This window comes from Podarcis melisellensis (genome assembly GCF_964234715.1).
Source record: "Podarcis melisellensis genome assembly, chromosome: 4".
Classification (NCBI taxonomy): Eukaryota; Metazoa; Chordata; class Lepidosauria; order Squamata; family Lacertidae; genus Podarcis; species Podarcis melisellensis.
The window spans coordinates 83,820,151-83,843,572 of NC_138531.1; the positions used below are offsets into that span (position 1 = coordinate 83,820,151).

A 23,422-nucleotide genomic window follows, 5' to 3' on the forward strand; every position below is an offset into this window, starting at 1 on the left:
CACTTTTTAAAAAATCGGCTGAGAGTAAGACTTTTTTTTTATTCTGAGCTATGTGGAATTCACACACCATGATGAATGCTGAGTTCAGTTGCTGAAATAGTTTAATTTAAAGATGCATTATTCATTGTTTCAACTAATGGCTGGGCAGGTGTAGGATGAACATCTTTCCATGTTGTTCATGTTTCGGTGGGGGGGATGGGATGGGCGAGGAACGTAACATTTTAATCTGCCTCCAAACTTGTTAGATTTGCAAACCGCCGTCAAGAGAGATGGCCTTCCTTTTTAAAATGTGGAGTGGCAGGAGTCAAGTTGACATGGAGGTACTGCCAGATGTTGGTGGGGTGAAGGTCCACCAGACATGATCAGGGTTACAGTATATTAAATATAACACAATGCTATATCATCTTCAGATCTTGCTATCATTTCTAAGACTGATCAACAGGACCATTCTGAACCTAAGTGGTTCAAGTTGGTTAGAGCGTGGTGCTGATAACGCCAAGGCTGCAGGCTCGATTCCTGTATATTCCTGCATTGCAGGGAGGTGGACTAGGTAATCCTCAGACTCCCTTCTAACTCTACAATTCTATGACTGTAAGTCCATCAACAGAAGACCTTTTAGAAAAGCATGTTCAGTGAGTGCTTCATAACTGAGGTGCCACCATGCCTTGTATAAACCAGAGCATTTTTTTTAAAAAAGTTAAGGGTTTGGCATTTGGGGACATGCCTGGGATGAAGCTGGTGTTGAAGGGCTTTCATTTAATTAATGCTTTGACCATGTGTTGCCTTTCTCATGCAGGGTTTACGAATCCAAGCGACTACTTCATCTTGCCCCCCTGGGGTTGGGAGGGAAAGGATAAGCGCCTTCTGCACGGTGCCTGTTCAATAGCTCATTTATTTCCATTCCTACGTGAACATTAGCTCCCTCGTGAACACAATAGCGGGTCCCGAACTGCAGCGACTGACCTTGCTTCCAGAGTCCTTGGGTCCACATTCCCCTTTATCGTACCACCATTTGTTTTTCAGCTTGTCTAAGACGCCTGCCTCACTGAGTTTCAGAACGGCAAGGTTTACAGGAGTTCTTCACGTGGGAAATAACATAAATAACATTATATATGTTATTTTATGTTATTCAAGTAAAACTACATAGAATCGCATTGCAAAGTGACGGAGCGGAGGCCACAGAGGCTGCTTATGTCGTGCACAGGGTTAGAGACAGACATACGACTGGGACCTGCTCCATCGCTTCAGGTAATGGGCACATACTGCTGGGGAAGGCTTGGAAAAAAATTGCGTGCAATTACTGTGAACCCAAAACTATTGGCTTTCACCGACATTCAGTGGCCGACCAATTTAGTGTCGAAACAAGGAAGCACCTGATTACCAGATTGCCTATCATTTGTCCTCAAACTCACCTAGCCTGACATTTGAGCAAAATATCAACTGAACAATTTAGGCGGCAGACCAAAGCTGGGAAGTAGGTTCCATGAGGCTGAGTAGGATCTGTTTCAGTGTAAATCTGTTTGGGCTCACTATGCACACCAATATATATGGGCCTCCCTATCGTTGTATATTTCAGTAAGCAGGGAGGATATAGCTGCCTCCCTCTCCATGGAAGGTATGGATGACAACACCCTTGATAGTTTTTATATCACCGACTAAAGACCTGATTATTCCGCTGGGTGTTTAGAGGAAGTCGGTAAAGATGGCTGACACCTGAACGTTAATTTATGCTGCACTGATTGCTGCTATACTTTTAAACTGATCTTTATTTAATTTCGTTGCATCGTGATGTTTATGTTATGGATGGGATCCTTTGGTGATGGAGGGTGGCCTACAAATTTCATTAAATTTTTTTTAGAAAGCTGTGCTTAGAGCACAGTATGTTGTGTGTGTCCCCAGCTCTATAAATCAAAACCCTACTGAACCAGGCCATTCCTTTGGGTGGCACTGGGCTTCTTTCAGCTTTTAAGTGCCTCCATCGAAAGATGACATGGAATAAGCCAATGGGTTATTTGGGGGAAGGGTGGGATATAAATGTGATTGATAAATATAGATAATATAAAGATAATATAATATACCCCACCAGATGGGCAGGGTATACATAATAACTTCTTCTTCTTCTTCTTCTTCTTCTTCTTCTTCTTCTTCTTATTATTATTATTATTATTATTATTATTATTATTATTAAAGCACCTGCAAACACATGATGTTTATATGATGTTTATATGTTTATATGAATGACCCTTTGAGCAGGTAGAGTGGATCATAAAATCAAGATTAATTTATTAATTTCTTAAATGTCTATACTGCCCTTCATCCAAGGATCACAAAGTGGTTTAAAAGGCACAAAAATAACACAACATACTAACAAACAAAAACATTACCCCCCCCCCCAAAATTATGTCCCAGTGCTAGTGTTCAGGGGACAACTTGTACACCAGATCTTTGGTTCCCAGGTTTTGTTTGCAGAAACCACAACAATAAATCCACTTTTGTGTTGGTGTGCCCTAAAGGGAAATAATAGAAATGAGGCCATCCAGGCAAAGTCTGGCCCCTGCAACTAGCTGGCCTGCTAGTTGCCACCCACCCAAGAGTTAAAGAGAGTTTTTTTGGATGAAGTAGTGACTGTAGCCATGGGGACTTTCTTTTTCAGTGGAAGACCGGGGCTGTCTCTGTGGCCTACTGAAAACCTTCCTCTTCCAACAAGCCTTTTAAGGAGAGATCTTCCCCAGTATGCATTTGTGCTGCAACTGATTTAATAAATTTTGTAATTGCTTTCTGGCCTGTGTGTTTGCTGCCTTCTACTCTTTTGGGAGGAGCTAGTAAATGAAACAAAATAAGTTGGCCCACCAACCTCCAGCTCCAGGAAAAACCAGTTAGTGATGGACAAGCAGCCTAAGTCATTCACCTGGAGAGACAGGGAGCTAGTTGTGATATTGTCTGCTGTGCTGTGCTAATGTCTTCCGCTGCATGTTCACCAAGCTGCTTTATCCCTACCAACTTTTGCATCAAGTCTGTTTTGATTTTTTAATATGTAGAGATTCCAGGTATGACATGCAATTTGATAAATTTGGATTCCCAGGCCAATATGTTGGGCTTGAGACTCAAAACAAGGATGCAAATATTTTTGCTTTGACAGTAATTGCACACATCTGGATGTTGGTTTTTCGCTTTTTTATCAATGCCGTCAAGGATTTGGTGGCAAGGAAGGAAAGAGCCCCAGCAGATGCACCAATTACTCTACATACTGTTTACCCGCTTTGGTGACATTGAGGCTAACCTTGGAGTCACCTCCCCCGCTGCCACATTCTCCTTTGTCGTACCACCATTTGTTTTTCAATTTGTCCAAGAGGCCTTGTTCATTCAGTTTTAAAACTGCGAGGTTAACAGCATTTCTTGAAACGATAAAACATATTTTGTAAGAAACTGCATAGCCGTTAAGATGTTAGAAGGAACGAGGACTTAAAAAGCTCTTTTATCCACACACTAAATAAACCTCTCATTTGCATATTATAACACACCTGTGGGGAGGAAGAAGCATGCTGGCAAACAAATTTGGGGAGGGAAAATGTGTTTTTTTCCAATAGAGGGCAGCTTTATTGCTCGGTGCTTAAGTAAGGATAATATGATTTTGTAAACCGATAAAAAAAGAGAGAAGGAGCTATTCACATATTTTCAATGTGGTGATAAAGTGCAGCCAGGATATAGAATTTAGATTGTGTGTATCCTTTCTCCTACAGTTTATAACAGATAGTAAAAAGGAAAAAGACCCTTGATTCAATTTCTTTAGCAGCCAGAGAGGCATGATTGTTTGTTGTACAAAATACGAGTATTAAATTTCAGTTCCCTTGAGCTGAAATAGTCAGGTCTTGTACTAGCATTAAAGTCTGGTGGTAAAGTGTGAATTAAATAGGTGTACAAAATGCAAGATCAGCCCCACCCCCCGCTTTTGTGCGAATCTCTACTTCTTTTTACAACTGTATGGTGCGCAATTCAACCAAAGTTAAAACATATTGATTCCAATGGAAGGGATTCAAGCACTCCCATTAAAAACAATGAAACTTAAAATGTGCTTAATTCTAAGTGGATTATGCCCAGATGATTAGGCTACCTTATTGTTTATGATATTATGTTAGAAGCAGTGTCACTAGAGAGAACTCACCACCAGATATCTAAGGGAGATTGCTTCATGGAATTTAGGATAACGGTGCAATTCAAAACAGAGCACTTACCTGACACCATTGGGCTTCATATTGCAACAAACTACCCTAGACTTGGCTAGAGGCTTCTGGACCCTGGCATCCATGCATGATGTCATCAACATGCACCAGGGCTCTGAGATCCATCCCTGCTCCACCCACAGAGGAGACCAGGCAAAGGTTGCCTCGGTGTGTCACTGATGTACCAATGAATTCCAAACAAAACTGAACTTAATTTTTTGGAAACACAGGGTTGCTAACAATGGGAATCAGATAGCTCCTTTAGCAGAGGCTCTTGAAATCACCGTGGATAGAATTTCCATGGCACCACATTGTCTGATGCTATCTAATGCCCAGGAGACACTGAACAGCAGGTTTAAAGCAAACTGACCTTGCTTAATAAAAATGTTGGCCATGATGCAACATCTAAACATGCAAGGCAGTGATTTCATCCTCTGTCAGTGGCTGTATTTTGCTGAGATTAAAGCTTAGAATTGAAGCTGTTGCAGATAAGCAAAGGAGCTCTCAAATCCAGAAACTTATTCTGGATGTACGTGTTTTGTGGCCCACAAGGAGTTGGAAGGCTCCTCATTTAAATCAAAGTTTCCAGGCTGAAGCCTATAAGGGCATTCTGATATGGGTTAAGCAACAGGCCAGGATACTCTTCAACTGGTCAGTACCATGGACAGCTCACCACAGGCCTGATTAAAAGGTAAGGATAGATTAAAGACAAACCAGTAAGTAAAGAGTTTGGAGTGTTATTCCTGTGAGATTTTGGAGCCAACGGTGAGCATCAGTAGATGGTGGAGGACTATGTGGGCTAAAACAGGCTGCACCCTATTAAAGGGTGCATGCTTCAGCCTGAAGTCTCCTGCTGCCTCATGGACATGGCAAAGTGCCCTACTGACTTGCCAGTGTCCTGGAGATGAGTTATTGGAATCAAGAGAATAGGGCAACGTACATGATGGAGGCACCACTTTCCCCTTGTGGCTCCTCCAGTGCAGGCATGGGGAGTGTGTATTGTCCTCCACCTGTTGTTGGCTATCCGTTGTGTACACCTAGTTGAGATTCCAGAATTGCACGGAGCTTTGGACTACTAGATGATCCTTAAGATCCCTTCCAACTCTACAATTCTACGATTGAGCTCCCATCGGCACAGCCAGAATGGCCCATGGTCAGAAAAGGTGGGAGCTATATAGTCCGGGGGGGGGGGGGACACATGTTCTCCATCCATGCTCTAGTGCAGGGTTTCCCAAACTTGAGTCTCTAGCTGTTTTTAGACTACAGTTCCCATCAACCCCAACCACTGGTCCTGCTAGCTAGGGATGACAGGAGTTGTAGTCCAAAACCAGCTGGAGACCCAAGTTTGGGAAACGCTGCTCTAGTGGGAGAGTTACTATGGAGGATATGTCCTTAGGTGGTTTTGCTCCTAGTCCTTGCCATCTTCCATCTTGTAGAACTCTTCCCCTGATAGAGGGGGCTCTTGGGCCGTGACAGCTGTACTGGTTATACCTTTGCCCTGATGATGCCAACTCATTACTGTGGACCACCCTGTACATAAGGAGAGCATCTTTATGGGTCAGCTGTTTTGGAAACACATTTTGTCCTTTACTGCCTTTCATGCACATTTTTTTTTTGGGGGGGGGGTGTTACACAGATCCTTGCCAACTAATTATGAGGTTTCACAACTGTCTCTTAACAGAATTGACCTGAGCCTCATTTCAGTGGCTGTTAAATTTGTATTAGATAGTGAATACAGATAATGTAATTACTTGTCTGTCCCTGGAACTCAAAATACAGGAATACAGGCTGTGGTGTTTGCGATAACACTCTGCTTTTTTGTGGATAAAGCCTTTGGGGCTACGCTTCTCAGGCAATCTGACAAATGTAATATTATACAAGTACTCTAATTATGGTTTGTGATCAAGAGGGAGAGGGAAAAAAGCAAGGCTGGACTGAAATTGTTCATTTGCTTCCTTTGTTCCAGGAAGCAACTGCTTTTGAACCAGAGATATTTATTATGGATTTCCAATTAATCATTTAGATGACATCAGTTTTGTTTCCAGTTAGTACCTCAACCCACACCTTCCCTTCCCTTGAGTATTTCCAGCGAAATACTATTCATGGGGTGTTTTTTCTTGAAGATTTCAACCTCTCTTTCCATCACGCTGAAAGTCAAAACAAAATGCTACTCTGTATATAAGGGGCTGCATCCAGTACTCATTCTGTCAGCACAAGGATGGCACTTCTAACTCTCCTCCTATATGCCCCCTAAATCTACTCTGTGTTTTCCATCAACCTTGGGCAGATTTGGGGAGGGTGTGGGGCATGTGCAGAGGGAGGAGTTCCATTGCCCAAGCATAAATCCTTGTGCTGACAAGAACGTGTCACCACCCCTTGTTCTCCCCACTTCTTATTTTTTATAAATTGAGGACCACCTGCATAGATAGTGGAGAATGAGACTCTTAATCTCAGGGTTGTGGGTTTGAGCCCCACTTTGGGCAACCCCCCCCCCCTGCATTTTAGGGGGTTGGACTAGGGGACTTGTGTCGTCCCTTCCAACTCTACAGTTCTGTGATTTTATGACACAGTGGCTGGAAGGTATAGATACAGTGGTACCTCGGTTTTCGAATGTAATCTGTTCCAGAAGATGGTTCGACTTCTGAAACGTTTGAGAACAGAGGCACAAAGGGCGGTCTGCAAATTCAATAGAGAAAATGGGGGTGGGGTAACTCAGCGGAAGCTGTTCGATTTCTGAGGCGTGTTCAAAAAGGAAGAATTTACTTCTGGGTTTTCGGCACTCGAAAACTGAAACGTTTGATTTCCGAAGCCAAGGTACCACTGTAACAGAGAACTGTCCTCAAATGATCTTAATGCAGACTGTAAGCTTATTGGGGCATGGTTCTGTCCTTTCCTTATATTACTCCATAAGGTGTCATAAGACGAGTGTAGTGGTTAGAGGGATGGACTGGGTCTGGGAAGTCTCCACTCAGCCATGAAGCTCCCTTGGTGACCTTGGGTCAGTCACTATCTTCCAGATTGAGTTACATCACAGGGTTGCTGTAAGGATGATTGTAGGGGAATGGGATGAGAAGAATAATGTACACTGCCTTGAAAGCATTGGATGAAAGGTGGGATATAAATAAAAAAAAAATCCACATATTTAATAATATGCAACAACTGATCCTACAAAGAGAAAATAAATTGTGCTACATGTGTCAGCAGATCCATGTTTTATTTTATCCCGTCCCCCCTTTGCAGCCATGTATAAATATGAAGCTATTTTAAATTAATGCTGTTTATTCTCATGTTGTCCACACTGGCTCTGGAGATGGGATGGTGTGCTTCCTTCATTCTTTAGTTATATCCCAGGGCATGGGCTGATGACACATGAGGCCACCAGATTCCTGAAACTTAACAGGTCTGGGTTTAGTCACTGCTTGGGTAGGTGGTTGCTTGGAAACCACATGCATGATGGAAGGAAGATGTAACTGGTAGGTTAGGCTGGGAGGCAGTAACTGTAAGTGGGGATTTGGTCTCCCAGGCCCTAGTCCGACACTCTAACCACTGCACCACAATGGCTCTCACCTTGCACTACCTGAACAGAAATATTGGATGCTGCCCTGAATGTCTACAAATCTTATTCTAATGCCTTATAGTACCAGGATATGTCCTCTGCCTATTTAGAGAAATTATCTGTTAATTGAGAAATTTCCAGATTTACTTGAGATGGAGATTCCCATGCCGCTTAAAAGAAAGATAAAGCAAAATCCATCACGGGGTGGGGGGTGGGGGTGGGGAATTACTCACCCTGGCCAAAATTCACCATTATGGATCAGGAAGAATAAAACTTTTCCACTTACTTTTTTGAGGAACGTGCAAATTGCTGTTGATAGTCCTAAAATAACAATTAAAAAACCCTATAAAAGCTAATCATGAGAGGGTTATTTAGTAGGGTTATTAGCCATATCCATAGACAATTTCACAGCACAATAAGAAAAAAAATGGAAATAAAAAGGAATGAAGTAAATGAGATTTTTAAGCGCCTCTCATTGTTCTGAAATTAAGCTCAAATTGGTTATGAATCTAACCACATTGCATTCCTTGCTATATCTAACAGGCCATGTAAAAAACACTTTTGTTTCACACTGCCTTTTTTTTAAAAAAAATAGCTGTATAATTAAGATGCAACACAGTGTATCAAAATAAGCTGCTGTCCACTTTGCAATGAAACAGTATTGTTCTTCTGGCACAATATTTTGCATCTGCCCATCTGGAGGAAACTTGAAGGTTCATGGGGAAAATGAAAATATTTTTCTTAAAACAAAACTCTCAGAAATACCCAGGGTTGTGTAGGCCCAGCTAAGTTGGTTAGGTTTTATTTTATGATTTAGAACTACAGTACATAACTCTATCACGGAAGACAGTGAGCTTCAATTCAGTGCTTTTAAAGAGGCACATTGGGAAGTCATAATCTTTGAACTGAATCCCACAGAGTAGTTCCCTCAGCCACAGTCCAAAGATAGAGCTCCTTGCAAGTAGAAGCTGCCTTGCCGCTTCAGTGCTGGGAAACTCCACATAGATTTTCTCCCTGGACATGCAGAGCTTCCCCACCACTGAAAATGGAAGCTTCTGCACACATGGAGCTTTCCTGAGTCCACCAAAGCCTCAGCATGGAAACCATGATTGGGGGCTATAGCAAGTAGCTTTGGTTACAGGTAGGTAGCTATGTTGGTCTGCCGTAGTCGAAATAATAATAATAATAATAATAATAATAATAATAATAATAATAATAATAATAATAAATAATAACAACAACAAAAAATCCTTCCAGTAGCACCTTAGAGACCAACTAAGTTTGTGTGCATGCACACAAAAGCTCATTCCCATAACAAACTTAGTTGGTCTCTAAGGTGCTACTGGAAGGAATTTTTAAATTTTGTTTCAACTACAGCAGACCAACACGGCTACCTACCTGCAACTATAACTATGAAAGGCACCATATTGAGCTGTATGAAATGGAAGTCCATCAACTTCACCAAGAAACTTGCACAGGTACAGACTGACATCTTCTTTCTGACTAAATGCAAGAACCTGGACATTATACCTAAGGATCTTAGAACTAAGAACCCTCTACAATCCACTGGTATCTGAAGAAGTGTGCATGCACACAAAAGCTCATACCAATAACAGACTTACTTGGTTTCTAAGGTGCTACTGGAAGGGATTTTTATTTTTATGCAAATATCATAGAAGGTGATAAAATTCAATTAGGGGAAGAGCATTGTCCGGAATGTGTTTTTAAAAACAGTAGCACATTGTGAAGGTTTTTTCATCAGCCAGCCCAAGACATTCTGCCACCTGAAACAAGGGACAAGATGGCACCCTATGCACAAAGAAGCTGACTAAACTAGCCATTGAAACTTATTTCAATAATGGCAGCATGGCAGAGTCCTCTACCACAACTGAGGGGAACAGGCCAGGCCATGTGTTGCACACAGTTCTGTCCTCAAACACCACCCCAACATCTACTGCCTGTGGTAACTACCTTATTCTGCCTAATGGTAGGGTTGGCCCTGAATACAAAACCGCAAAACAACAACAACAACCTGTTGCTTTAGTCCTGATAAAATACGCCACAGGGCTCTGGTTTCCTGACACTTTTTGGGTGTCATTCCCTTTACAGATCTCTTAACTGAAAGTATGTCACAATGCTAATACTTACCTGTTTTGTTGCCCTTTGAAAATGGCACCCCTGGGCAAGACATTACTTCAAGCTGGTAATCTCAGTTGAGAAGAGGCTTTCTAAAATTGTAAAAACTGCAACACTATTTTTAAATGCAGAGATATTGGAGACCGTTAAAACAATGAGCTCAGCCCCCACTGAGGCATCTTAGAGAATCAATTCTATATGATTCCATGATTTTATGGCTACGTAGAGGATTTTTTGTTGTCGTTGCAAACAGAAGAGAAAGCATTAAAGTGATCTCTGACCTTATTCATGTGAACTGCCTGCCATTTCGCTATTATCTTAGCAGGATAAATCTTTTTAAATGTCAGAATCCCCACAGTTTCCCCCTTCTGTTCAAGGCAGAGTATACTTGGCCTCTTTTCCTTTTCCTTTTCCATGGCAGCTGCTATAAAGAAATATAAACTGTTTGCAGGTGCCATAATTTCCTGAGCATTTTCACATTTTAAGACCCAGAAACCCTACTGTCAAAATACATAATGGAAAGGAGAAAAAAGATGTTAAACTTGTGCCATCAATAAAAGCAATATAATAAGCAACAGTCTTGGGGATATGCAGGGCTTTTCTTTTTTTTCTAAGCCAGAACTCAGTTCCAGCCATTGCTATTATAAGAGAACAAGGGAGGCGTTCATGGTGAGTTCTAGCACCTATTTTTCAAGAAAAATAGCACTGGGGATATGACATACAAAATTGGACGAATCTATTTTGGCTATAGGACTAAGAAGCACCTTATCATCTTAGTGAAACAGTATAGACCAGGATTCAAAACATTCACACACACACACACACACACACACACACAAACAAACATACACACATGTTCACAAGATGGTGCCAATCAATTCTGATTTATTAATACTTTCCTCAAGTGCTTTAGTGCCATCTCTCTAGATAAAGAATAACTTTTATAACAAGACTAACAAATTTCTTATGGTATATTCTGTGGACCAGAGCTAGAACAAGTCAACAATGGGTAACCCTCCATATTTATCCTGTAGGAAATGGTAATCAGAGGTACGCTTGAAGACTCAAGTTGCATTAGCTACCATGGCAGAGCAATGGCATTTGGGTTGGTTTAGACTAGAGCTTTTATTGATGGAGTGAGCTTTGCTAGATAAGTTGCTGGATATTTCATTTTTGCCTCTCTGTACTGAATGTAATATTTTGATTTTAACTATTGCTGGTCTGGATTTATTGAGTTGTATGATTTGTGTTAATTTCTCCTGTTTTATTGTGCCAGTCTTACAAGGTGACATATAACCCTGAATTTTTATTTTTTTAATAATAATAATAATAATAATAATAATAATAATAATAATAATAATAATGTGTTGGGGCTTGTTTTAATTACTCAGTAATTAGTGAAAGCCAGTCTTCACCTCCTTAAAGATATTTCTTCCTATGTTCCGGATCTCAGCTTGGCCAAACTTGGGCTTAGGGGGCCAAGAAACACTCAGGCCTATGAGAAGAGGTGGATAACTATGTATGATGATCTTCTTTGCTATAGATATAGATTCAACCAGTTCAGTGATTTCAAGTGAGCACAGTACCATTGATACAGAACTGGCATCAGGACCTAACATCCTTCAGCAGCTGCCAAGGCCCCAACAGCCTAGTAGGGTCTACTGCTGACACCTGTCCTGGGTCCACCATTTTTTTTTAAAAGGCCGCTGGGCCTAGCTGCCATTTTCATTGTTGGAAATGCAAACCATAGCCCCTGGCCACTTGCTGCTGCTTGGAGCACTGCCACCCACCACCAATGTCAAAGTCCGACAAAAGAGGAGGACTTTGCACAAGACTCCCTCAGAGTTGAAGATGGAACTGCCCCAACAGTCAATGTCTGAATGAGCAATAGGAAACTGCTAACCAGTTGGGATGCGAGTGGTGAGGCTAGCCTACAGAACTGCCCTTACAATGCCTGCATTCCTGCTATTTACCTGGATGAGGTTGGGGTAGGGCAGCAGGTTTAAGGTGTATATCAGTGGGGCCGGAGACTGCCCTTGTGAATCTGCCCTTGTGAACCAGTGTGCTTACCCTGCTCCTGGTTCCATTTGGACAACCACTTCCTCTTTCAGTTCTATGTGCTTTTCAAGACTCAAGATTACAAAGCACGGATCCACATGGATCCTCAGGATTTTTGCATTGGGTCACCCGAAATTCACCATCAGATCACATAGCATGTCCATGGCTACAGCCTGCACCAAAAAACCCCCCGCATCCACTGTTTCATGGGGCAGCAATGGCGCAAAAATGTGGTTACAAAGTACAGATCCACATGGATTCTCAGGATTTTTGCATTGGGCTACCCCAAACTCACCATCAAATCACACGTCTGTGGCCACAGCATGTACCACAAAAATCATACATCCACTGTTTCGTTCAGAATATTTTTTTTCTTGTTTTACTTCTCTAAAAACTAGGTGCGTCTCATGGTCCGGTGCGTCTTATGGAGCGAAAAATATGGCATTTCTACCAGATCTGACTTTTACCCAGATCCTTTGGAAAAGCAAAGAGTTTGTGCACCATTGCACGTACTTTTCTTCCTTCTCTCTCAATGGGTAGATTGTAAGGGGACTAATCTGTAGGATGCAGGAGAAATTTCTAGAGAGGGCAGCTGTCAGAGACTGGGCAGAGGAGGCATGATGGAGACCACCTTCCCATCCTGACTCTTCCAGGGAAGAGGAAGAAGAAGAAGACAGTATAGATTAACAACTGGTTTGTGGGAGGTCACAGCTCAGAGGTAGATGAGAGGGAAAGTTGGGAAATCATGGGAGAGCAAAGAGCTCAAAGACAGAGGGCACACAGCAGCACCCGTAGAGGAGATGACGAGGATGTGGGAGAGAAGGTGGGTGGAGATTCACTCAGGACAACACCATTATCCAAGAAGGTAGGTAGGTTCTACAGCCTCTCTCTGTAAAGATTGAAATAAAAAAGAACTGTCAGAAACTTTTCTTTGTCTCTATAATTTCCTGGGCAACCAGCTGGGAGCTGCTGACAGCATCATATACAGACCAGCTCAAAAATCCAGATGTGCCCACAGCTCTAAAAAAAGTTGGTGCCCACTGAGAACACTGTCTCCTTTGCTTAACCCTTCACCTACATTTTCCTTCATTGGGTTTATTTTTTTTGGTGTTGCTGCTGGAGTTTGATGGAACCCTGGGAATAGGCATGAACATATGGTAACGCTGAAACCTAATGCTACACCAAACCATGGCTTAGGATGGCCATGCTGGCTCCCAGGGAGGAGACTGTGGGCTCAGCTACATTATCCATGTTACAGTGCTATAACTGCACTATAAACATGCAACACCAGATGGCACTGTGGAGCACGAAACTTTGTCTATGCAATTTTACATAGAGTTTTTTCTTTCGTTATAATTATCCAGCCTGTATCTGCTTTGCTCCTCCCAATCATTTTAGCTGAGTGTGATGTGGCAGCTAAGCCAATGCTAGTTTGGCTTACTGCATCTGGCCAAAACTTCCTTTGCCAGGGAATAAAAAAACTGGAATACTTGAAGTTCTTGTTTTAATCGTATACCCTTGACCGAAGAACGGTACACTCCTTCTATCTGGGATGGTCGTCCTCTTCCACCGAGCGCGCAGCTTCGGGAGGGACGCACGTGGAGCGGTGAGGGAGGAAGGGGACACCCGCCTAGCCAGCCAGATCAGCTGAATCAACCCTGGCGATCAATGGGGTGACAGATGTCGCAGCCAGATCGCCCTCACATTTTAATCATATGTGTCACGGCCACCCAGGTCTGGTCCCAGCTCACAAGAGACCTCACTCCGTTGCAGCTTATTTACAGGAAAAGTTTATTGAAGATTTCTGCTTCTCATATAGTTCAGCATTGTGGCCGTACGTCTGCCACGTTAGACCGCTGAAGTCCCCTCTGACTCCTCCCCTCTTCCGCACCAACTTAATAGCCTGGCTCTAGACCACCTCTTCCTCTCCTTTCTTTTCCGCAGGGTCTTCCTGCCCCCCTGGGTTCCCTCTCTCCGTGACTCGCCTGAGGCTGAATCCTCTGCCGCCTCTTCCCCCCTCTTTCTGGCTTTAGGGCCGGGCTCCTCCCCTGAGCTCTCTCCACTTCCGCGCGCCTCTACGTTTGAACTTGGCGCGCGTACGTTGCTGCTGACCTCTCTTTCGACCGCTACACCACCCCCTGCTCTGCTCTCCACCCTTTCCGGCTGAACACCCTGCTCCAACCCCCTCTCTCTGTTCTCTCCTAATCCTGCTCCCTCCGAGAGGCTGACGACTCCACCCCCTTTACTCCGTTCCGGCTGAGACGTCTCTTGCTTCCTCTGTCTTCCACTGGGCTCCTCTCCGCTTCTCCCTTCTCCTCCCCTTTGCTTGATTAAGGTAACCCCCTTTTGAGAATCCTCTGACTCGCTGCTCAGACTCGTGGATTCCCTCAGAATTCCGTCATCTTCTTCCTCATCCTTCTGCCCCTCCTCCCACTCGCTCTCCGTCTCCTCTGTCATCTCCTCCTCTCTCCCAGAAACCCTGACATCCATCCCCCCCTCGAAGCCCCCCCTTCCCCCCTCCCGCTCGCCGGGGACCGGTTGTGGAAACTGCGGCTCTTCGGGGGTAGGCTCAGGATACAGGTCGTCTACGTCAATGTTCTCTGCTGGCAGTTCTGTGTAAGTGTATTCGAAGTCGGGTTCTTCCCCCAAATGCTTCTCAGTCTCTGCTTCCATCGCTACTTCCTCCGGTGCTGCCCGCCAAGGACCTATCAGCCACCTCTTACGCCATTCCTCCTCTGGCTGCTCCTCCCACCAATAAGGGGTTTCCGTGTCCACCCCCGAGCACGATCCCCTGGGCGGGCTTGATTCTGGTGTTCTTTCCTCGGGGGAAGAGAAACCCCTGAACGTGCTATCTGACAATGTGGGTGTGAAAAGCCAGTCATCAAAGTACTCAGCTGGCATGGGTCTATGTGGGAAAAGTGCATGGAACTCTTCTTTCAAAAGGGGTTCATCTAACTCGTAGCCTGGCACCCAACTATTAGCAGCGGCTGGTGTGCCCTCCCTGGCGAGAAAATATTCAACTCCCTCCTCCCCCCATCTCGAGTCCAGTATCTCTGTGACCTCGTTAAGAGGTTCTGGTCTTGGCGATTCCCCCCTCTCAGGCGCCCTCCTACGTGGCTCTGGGGGTGCTCCTGACTCTTGAAACCTGTGTGGGGTTTTGTAGGGAGTGAGCACCGACCTATGAAAGACCGGGTGCACCCTGGAACCTTCCGGAAGGGCTAGACGAAAAGCCACCGGATTGATCTTAGCCTCAACTTGATATGGCCCTAGCTGCCTGTGTCCTAACTTCTTCTTGGCCAATGACCTGGCCGGCATCGCGTGGGCTGCTAACCACACCCAGTCCCCAACCTGGATGTCCTCTCCCGCCCTCCTGTGCTTATCGGCCTGCACCTTATACGCCTGTTTTGCCAGCTCCAAATGTCTCCGCAGCTCCTCGTGCACCTCTTGCAACTCCGCTGCAAACTGGTCGGCATCTTGAGGCCCCCCCCCTCCTGGTGCCGCAAATCTCGGGAAGGTTCTGGGATGACGGCCATTGTTCGCGAAGAAAGGCGTCACCCCGGTGGAAGCGTGTTTCGTGTTGTTGTAGGCGAATTCAGCCATCGGCAGATAGTCCACCCACGCCGCAGGTCGCTGGTTGGCGTAGCACCGCAGGTACTGCTGCATGATCGCGTTGACCCTCTCCGCTTGACCGTTGGTTTGTGGATGCCTCGCCGATGTCAGGTTGATTTTGACGTGCAAGATGCCCAGAAGCTTTCGCCAGAAAGTGGAAACAAACTGGCGCCCCCTGTCGGACAAGACGGACTGCGGAAGTCCATGCACTCTGAAGACGTGATCGATGAAGAGCTTTGCGGTCTGTTCTGCCGTCGCCACCTTGGCACAAGGGATGAAGTGCGCCATCTTGGTGAACAAGTCCACCACCACTAACACCGCCGTCTTACCTCTGGAGCTGGGCAGGTCTGTAACAAAGTCCAACGCTACCCTCTCCCATGGTTGCTGCGGTGTCTCCAGCGGTTCTAGCAATCCCGCCTGCTTCTGGTGCACTGGTTTGGACCTCTGGCAGATATCACACCTGGCGACGTAGTCCGCCACCTCTCCTCTCATCTGGGGCCACCAAAAGTCTCTAGCCACCAACTCCATCGTCTTTTCTTTGCCGAAATGGCCTGCACTAGGGGCGTCATGCAACTGTTGCAGAACCTTGGCTCGAAGATCGTCGGTGGGCACGTAAAGGGCACCCTTACGAGTCAAAAGTCCATCTTGTAATTGAAACTCATCGTTGTGTCGCGACCCTCCGCGTAGCTCCTCCATCTTAGACTGTGCAAACTGATCCCTTTGCAACGCGCGTCGCACCGCGTCCAGGTCGACTGCGATGGTAGCGCACGTCCACGCCTGCGGTGCGAAAATGTGCTTTGCTGCGATTGGAGCTGCTTCCTCCAAGTATTGCGGCTTTCGGGACAGCGCGTCTGCAATAACATTGGAGTCTCCTGGGATGTATTCTATTTTGAAGTCGAAGTCCGCAAAGAACTCCGCCCAGCGCATGTGTCGCTGGGTCTGCAACTTAGCCGTCCGCCAATACTCTAAGTTCTTGTGATCCGTGCGGACCTGCACCGTGTGCTTGGCTCCTATTAAGAAGTGTCGCCACGCTTTGAAAGCTGCATGAATGGCCAACAACTCCCTGTCCCATATGGTATAATTGCGCTCCGTCTTGCTGAGCTTCCGGGAGTAGAACGCACCCGGTCGCCAGTTGCCTTGTGAATCCTCTTGCAAAAGAACGGCCCCAACCGCTCTATCTGACGCATCGGTCTCTACCCGCATGGGTCTGCCGGGATTCACGTGGAGCAGCTGCTCTTCGGAGGCGAAAAGACCTTTAAGCGTCCGGAAGGACCGCTCCGCTTGTTCGGTCCAGACGAACTTCTTCTTCTTGGAACTGAGGGTGTCAGTGATCGCCGCCGTCGCGTTCGCAAAACCTTTAATAAACTTGCGGTAAAAATTGGCAAAGCCGATGAACCTCTGGACCTCTTTCCGATTTCGAGGGCTTTTCCAGTCCAACAGCGCTTGAACCTTAGCCCTGTCCATGGCCAGTCCCTCGTCGGACAACTTGTAGCCAAGGAAATCAACCTCTCTGACATCAAACTGGCACTTTTCCAACTTGGCGTACAGCCTGTGTTCCTTCAGCCTCTGCAGGACCTCCCTCACGTCCTTATCGTGATCCTCCGGCGATTCCGAGAAAATCAGGATATCGTCGAGAAAGCAGACACACTTTTTGTAGAGGAGACCTGCTAGCACGTGGTGCATAAATGCTTGAAAAACGTGGCTGCCATTTTGGAGGCCGAAAGGCATGACTCTGTATTCGTATGTGCCCAGAGGGGTGAACATGGCGGTCTTCCACTCATCTCCTTTCCGGATGCGGATGAGATTGTAAGCTCCACGTAGGTCCAGCTTGGTGAAAATCTTGCCCCTCCTGACGGTCGCTAAAAGGTCGTCAATCTTGGGCATGGGGAAAGCTTTGGGCTTAGTCAAGCTGTTGATGAACCTGTAATCCACTATAAGCCTTTTTTGGGGCGTGTCCTTCTTCTTCACAAAGAAAACAGGGCTGCCTCCCGCTGCTTTAGATTCCTGGATGAAACCGCGCTTGAGGTTATGGTCTATGAACTCCCGAAGCTCTTGCATTTCGTCCTCCGACATGGAGTACAGCTTGGCAGCAGGCAATTGCGCCCCTGGCACTAAATCAATCGCGCAGTCGTAAGGTCTATGAGGCGGCAACTTGTCAGCTTCCTTCTCACAGAAAACCTCCAAGAATTCCTGGTACTTGTGAGGCACTGTTTGCACCATACCCAGATGCAAGGGCTGCTCAGCTTCTCCTCCCTGATCGGTCTGAAAGCAATGCTGAGCACAATACGATGAACAAAAGTTGATCTGCCTCTGGTACCACGCAACCGCGGGACTGTGCCTCTCCAGCCAACTCATGCCTAACACGATGGGTGTGTCCGATAAGTGGGTGACATTGAAACTAATAAGCTCTCGATGGTTGCCAATCTGCATCATCATGGGAGGGGTTTGCTGCACCACTTGCCCCCCCAGCAACTTCCTGCCGTCCACCGTGACCACGTTCAGAGGCGTCGTTGCAGGCAGGAGCGCCATGTTGTGCTGCTTAACGAACTGCAGTCCCATGAAGTCGGCGTTGCTTCCCGAATCGATCGTTATTGGAACCTCGAGGAGTCTCCCATCAGGCAACTGGAGTGTTGCTGTGAGCAGAACTGCCGGTTTGGGAGGCAAAGGGTCCACGCTCTGCAGTGATGCTGGGGGCTTGTCTACAGATCCGCCTGGCTGAGCCCCAGTAGCTCTGCTTCCAGCCAGGCACTGTCGTTTCCCTGAAGCTGCTCCCCTGGTTGCACCTCTGCTGTTACAGTTGCCAGCGCTGCAGTGTGCTTCTGGAGCCTCTGGGGGCACTCTTTCGCCATATGGTGCGCACTGTCACAGATGTAACACTTCCTGGTTCCTCTAGGAGGCTTCGCTTTGGCTGCACCAGGGACAGGGCTCTGGGATGGCTTCTGAGCCCTAGCACCACCAATCTCCATTGGCTCCTCTCTGTCCTTCCCCATCGGCGAGGGGTGCGCACGGCTGAAGTCCCTGTGCACAAAAGGGAGAGTCCTTGCTTGCGCACGCGCTTGGGGCCCGTCCTCCTCATGCCACGGACGCCCCTCATGTCGAATTCCAAGAGCTAAAGCCCGTTGCACCACGTCTTCTAGGGTCTGGGGTCTGTCCCCCCTAGCGATCTCATCCTTGATGGGGGGGCTCAATCCCTCCCAAAAAAGATCTCTGACCGGTTTACTGTCCTTTGGCCAATCTAAGGCGGTGAGCAACGCAAAAAATTTAGAGTGGTATTGGCGCACAGTCGCTTTCCCCTGCCTCAGCCCGTGCATTTGACGGCGCGCAATGTCCACATCCACAGAGGATTGAAAACAAGAATCCATCGCTTTGATGAACGCAGTTGAATCGCGACGGGCCGGTCCATCTTCGCGCCACAAATTGCGTAGCCAAGCCCTGGCCTCCCCATGCAGGTGCGAAACAATGAACCCCACTCTCTCCTCCTCATCTTTAAAATCGTGACGGAGTAAGTGCAGTGCATATACAACGTCCGCTCTGAAATTGGGATAGTCTTGCAAGTTGCCATTAAAATGCGGAACTAGGGCACCCCCCCTCCGTCCAAGCGCAATGCCCTCCGCTCTGGATCCTGGGGCCCCCGCCTTGTCCGCGCGCTCCCACCTTGCCTGCAAATCCTGGCACGTCTTCTCCAAGTCGTCATTCTTCTTCTGCGAAGCAATGACTGCCGATGTGAGAGCGGTAACCTGATTCCGCAATGCAACCAGCTGCTCCTCAGCGCTCATGGCTGCTCCCGTTCGTGAGCTTCGCAAAAAAAAATTTTTGCTTTGGGAGAGGGGACTTACTGTCACGGCCACCCAGGTCTGGTCCCAGCTCACAAGAGACCTCACTCCGTTGCAGCTTATTTACAGGAAAAGTTTATTGAAGATTTCTGCTTCTCATATAGTTCAGCATTGTGGCCGTACGTCTGCCACGTTAGACCGCTGAAGTCCCCTCTGACTCCTCCCCTCTTCCGCACCAACTTAATAGCCTGGCTCTAGACCACCTCTTCCTCTCCTTTCTTTTCCGCAGGGTCTTCCTGCCCCCCTGGGTTCCCTCTCTCCGTGACTCGCCTGAGGCTGAATCCTCTGCCGCCTCTTCCCCCCTCTTTCTGGCTTTAGGGCCGGGCTCCTCCCCTGAGCTCTCTCCACTTCCGCGCGCCTCTACGTTTGAACTTGGCGCGCGTACGTTGCTGCTGACCTCTCTTTCGACCGCTACACCACCCCCTGCTCTGCTCTCCACCCTTTCCGGCTGAACACCCTGCTCCAACCCCCTCTCTCTGTTCTCTCCTAATCCTGCTCCCTCCGAGAGGCTGACGACTCCACCCCCTTTACTCCGTTCCGGCTGAGACGTCTCTTGCTTCCTCTGTCTTCCACTGGGCTCCTCTCCGCTTCTCCCTTCTCCTCCCCTTTGCTTGATTAAGGTAACCCCCTTTTGAGAATCCTCTGACTCGCTGCTCAGACTCGTGGATTCCCTCAGAATTCCGTCATCTTCTTCCTCATCCTTCTGCCCCTCCTCCCACTCGCTCTCCGTCTCCTCTGTCATCTCCTCCTCTCTCCCAGAAACCCTGACAATATGCATCTGTTTGGATTTTTTTTAAAAAAATGGCAAACAGTGTTTTGTTTATTTCTCAAGTTGATTTTTGGTGCTGAATGCTTGGCTGATAAAGCTGAGCCTGGATGAAGTTATGTTTTGCTAGTGACATAGTCTGGTAGGAACAATGTTGCTATAATAATTCGCTATCCAGCCTGTGCTCCCATCTCTAGACCCTGCAGGCATTTGAAGATTGCTGAGAAATGCAACAACTTGCAAATGTAGTATGAACAGTGGCTATAGAAAGCCCCATATTATAATGCAGAACTAGTTTCTTTAATAATTTGGCAACATTATAAAGTGAACACCTCTAAAAAAAGAGGACCAGGTTTTGTTCTTCCTTAAAATTCAGCATCTGTCTGAGTGAGTTCCAAGAAAGAACTGTTCTTAAGATGAAATGAATTTACTTAGATAAGACTCTCATAAACCCTCACGGGGCTGATCTTACATTTTGTTTCTGATTACATAATTTTTGTTTGCAGCTATCATTTCCAGCATGGTAGACGTTTCTTCTGAGATGTCCCAAATCTTGGATAAAAGTCAAAACTAAAGAACTGAATGAAAGAAAATTCCTTTCACTCCATAGGGTGGTGGCGGCCTAGGGATCTTTTTGTGATGAAAGGCCAGCCCCATCTTCCTCCCTAGGAGCCTCCAAAGAAGGAAGATGGGGAAACAAGGAAGAAGGGTGTGTAGATTTATCCTGACTGTTCAGAGGAAGCAGAGCAAACTCTAATTTAGAGTAGAACCGCACTGCGAGTGGGTGATTGTAGTCACTCTCAGCTTAACATCCTCTCAGCTCGTCATCCTACTGCAACAGATCACCCCTCTGTCTCTATTTCTGGAGACAACCTGGTTCAAATCCTCACTTCCCTACAGCTCATTGGGTGATGTTGGAGCAGCCACTATCACCCAGCCTAATCTGCATCGCAGGTGTGTTGCTAGGGTAAAATAGGTGTGAAGCGACTTCTGTGCCCCTGTAAATCCCCCCTCCTTTTTATCGTTTGCTGCCTTCCTGATTTTTTCTTTTCTAGAGGGTGGGATTGTGTATGTCACCTTCAGCTCCTGGAAGGAATGGCAGGATATGAAGACACACACACATACAAACAAACAAATACATACACTCCACATCCATCCTTCCACAAAACCTAAGATCCTTTGGGACCTGTACATTTCTCGTCCCCCCCTTATTGCTCAGGCTCATCAGTTTCAGTGTGTGGCTGAAGAATGAAAATGGAGCGTTGCGGCAAAGTGGTATCTTGAATGGTCTCTTTCATGAACAGCCTTGCCTGCCCTGCCATCTCTTTAACAGGACAGGCTAGCCTAAACTATCTCAGGTTAGGTGACTGGAGTATTTGTTCCCTTTATCCGCTCATTCTGGATTGCCTTTTGATTTAAAAAGTGATCAAGGTGAGAGAGAATGCATTATGGTCATACATTATTCAAGTGAAACACAATTCAGATTAATCTCACTGAACGTGTTGCCATTTTGGTGAATCCATAGAGCAAGTCAGGAGAAAAAATGCTGCAAGTGCGAATAGCTTTTGAAATGAGAATTGTGGTGGGGGTTGAGGGAGAGAGGAAGTCACATGTTTGATTTCAAAGGTAGGCCCCCTTATATTCATTAGCCTATCTTTGAAATCAAGTATGTGGCAGGAAGCTCTCACTTTCTTTCTCCCACACCATTTATGACACACTTCCAGCAATGTTCATATAAATTATACTTATTTTTGAACCTTCACTGGGGAAAATGCCATTGTGGAATATCATTGAGCTGGTTTTATGTTATGTTTACATTTAAACTAACTTGCCCCACCATTTTCTACATAAACTTACATTTATTTTGTGAAACTAGTCTGAAGTTCTCTTTCCCCCCATTTTCCCGCACAATGTTAGCATAGCGTAAAATTTTATTACAGCTGAGTATAATTTTAGAAAGTGAGCCTCCAAACAAAGGCACTTCTCAAATTCAGTTTAGTTTCTCATGGAAAATTTTCCGAATTGGGCAACAGTGCACTCAAAAGCATTGAAAGAAGCTGACTCATATTATTTGTTCTACTGCGTTGTTTTAAACATGAGCTTTAATAATTTCAATCTGGGTTGGACTGCATTGAATTATTATAATAATACGGTATTTTGTTTCTGTGTTCAATCACTGTTATTATAAACTGCTTTGAGATGAGAGAGGCTTGAAGAAATAAAGGAATGAAGAAAGAAAGAAAGCCAGGGTGTTAGCTCCTGGCCATTTGAAGGAAGAAAAACAGTATCGTATTAGAATTTGGAGCTTACATACAGGAAAAACAGCAGCAGAAACAGAGGTCCAAACTATTTTATATTACCATAGAAGACCAGACATTATGGACCTTCTGCAACATTCCGCCTCTCCTTTAAGGATTACGGGTTTGAATTGTTTTGTTTTGTTTATTTAATTAAATTTATATACCATCCTTCATCTGAAGATCACAGGCTGGTTTACAGCATAAAAATACAAAAGGAGAACTGTCAGAGCTTCCTCCAGGTCCCAGCTCACAGAGGACCAACGCCAGCCGGTGGTAATGTACAAAAGTCTTTATTGAAGTTCAGTTTCCATTTACAAGCCGCAGCGTGCAGCTCTACGTCTTAGAACCTAGACCGGCGAAGCTCCGTCTGAGTCTCCACCCCCTGTACACCAGTTTAAGACTCTAGCCTTACTCCACCTCTTCCGTTGCTCTTTCCTCCTCTGGGTCCTTTTGCCCCCCGGGGTCTCCTCCTTTCTGGACTCTTCTGACGCTGACCCTCCTGACTCTTGTCCCTCCTTTCGGCGGGCTTTAGGACCTGGTTCCCTACCCGGGCTACCTGCTGTGCCGCTCGCCTGTACATTTGAACTTGGCGCGCGCGCCCAGGCGCCAACTTTCCTCTTGACCGTTTCCGCGCTCTCCGATGGAGGCGTGGTCCATCCTGACTCATCTCCTCTCGCTGGTGGTGAACACCCTGGTCCTGATACCTGGGATTCCTCCCCCCCACTGCGCTCTGGTGGGGAAGCTGGTCCTGATTTCCAACTGCTGCTCTCTGAGCTCCCGCTGGCCCCTTCCTTCTGGGGTGTCCCCCTTGGCACCCCCCTTGCCCTGGCCATGGGCGCCCCCTTCTGCGAATCTTCCGATTCGCTGGAAAGACTCAGGGAATTCCTCGGATCACTGTCATCGCCTATGCTTCCCTCGGATTCCTCCCCCTCGCCCTCCATTGC

General features: G+C 46.2%; 1 protein-coding gene across 5 annotated transcripts in view; it reads right to left on the bottom strand.

The window, feature by feature from the left end:
- GRIA4 (glutamate ionotropic receptor AMPA type subunit 4) overlaps positions 1-23,422 on the bottom strand; it is a 216,759-nt gene that overhangs the window by 6,784 nt on the left and 186,553 nt on the right. For 3 of the 5 annotated variants that reach the window (XM_081909660.1, XM_081909662.1, XM_081909663.1), the window contains exon 14: positions 3,281-3,395. In XM_081909660.1, the coding sequence (XP_081765786.1) occupies positions 3,281-3,395 (115 nt within the window). Of the gene's footprint in view, positions 1-963; positions 1,079-3,280; positions 3,396-23,422 lie in introns of all 5 variants that reach the window. The other 2 variants (XR_014168021.1, XM_081909661.1) reach the window with 2 other exon arrangements.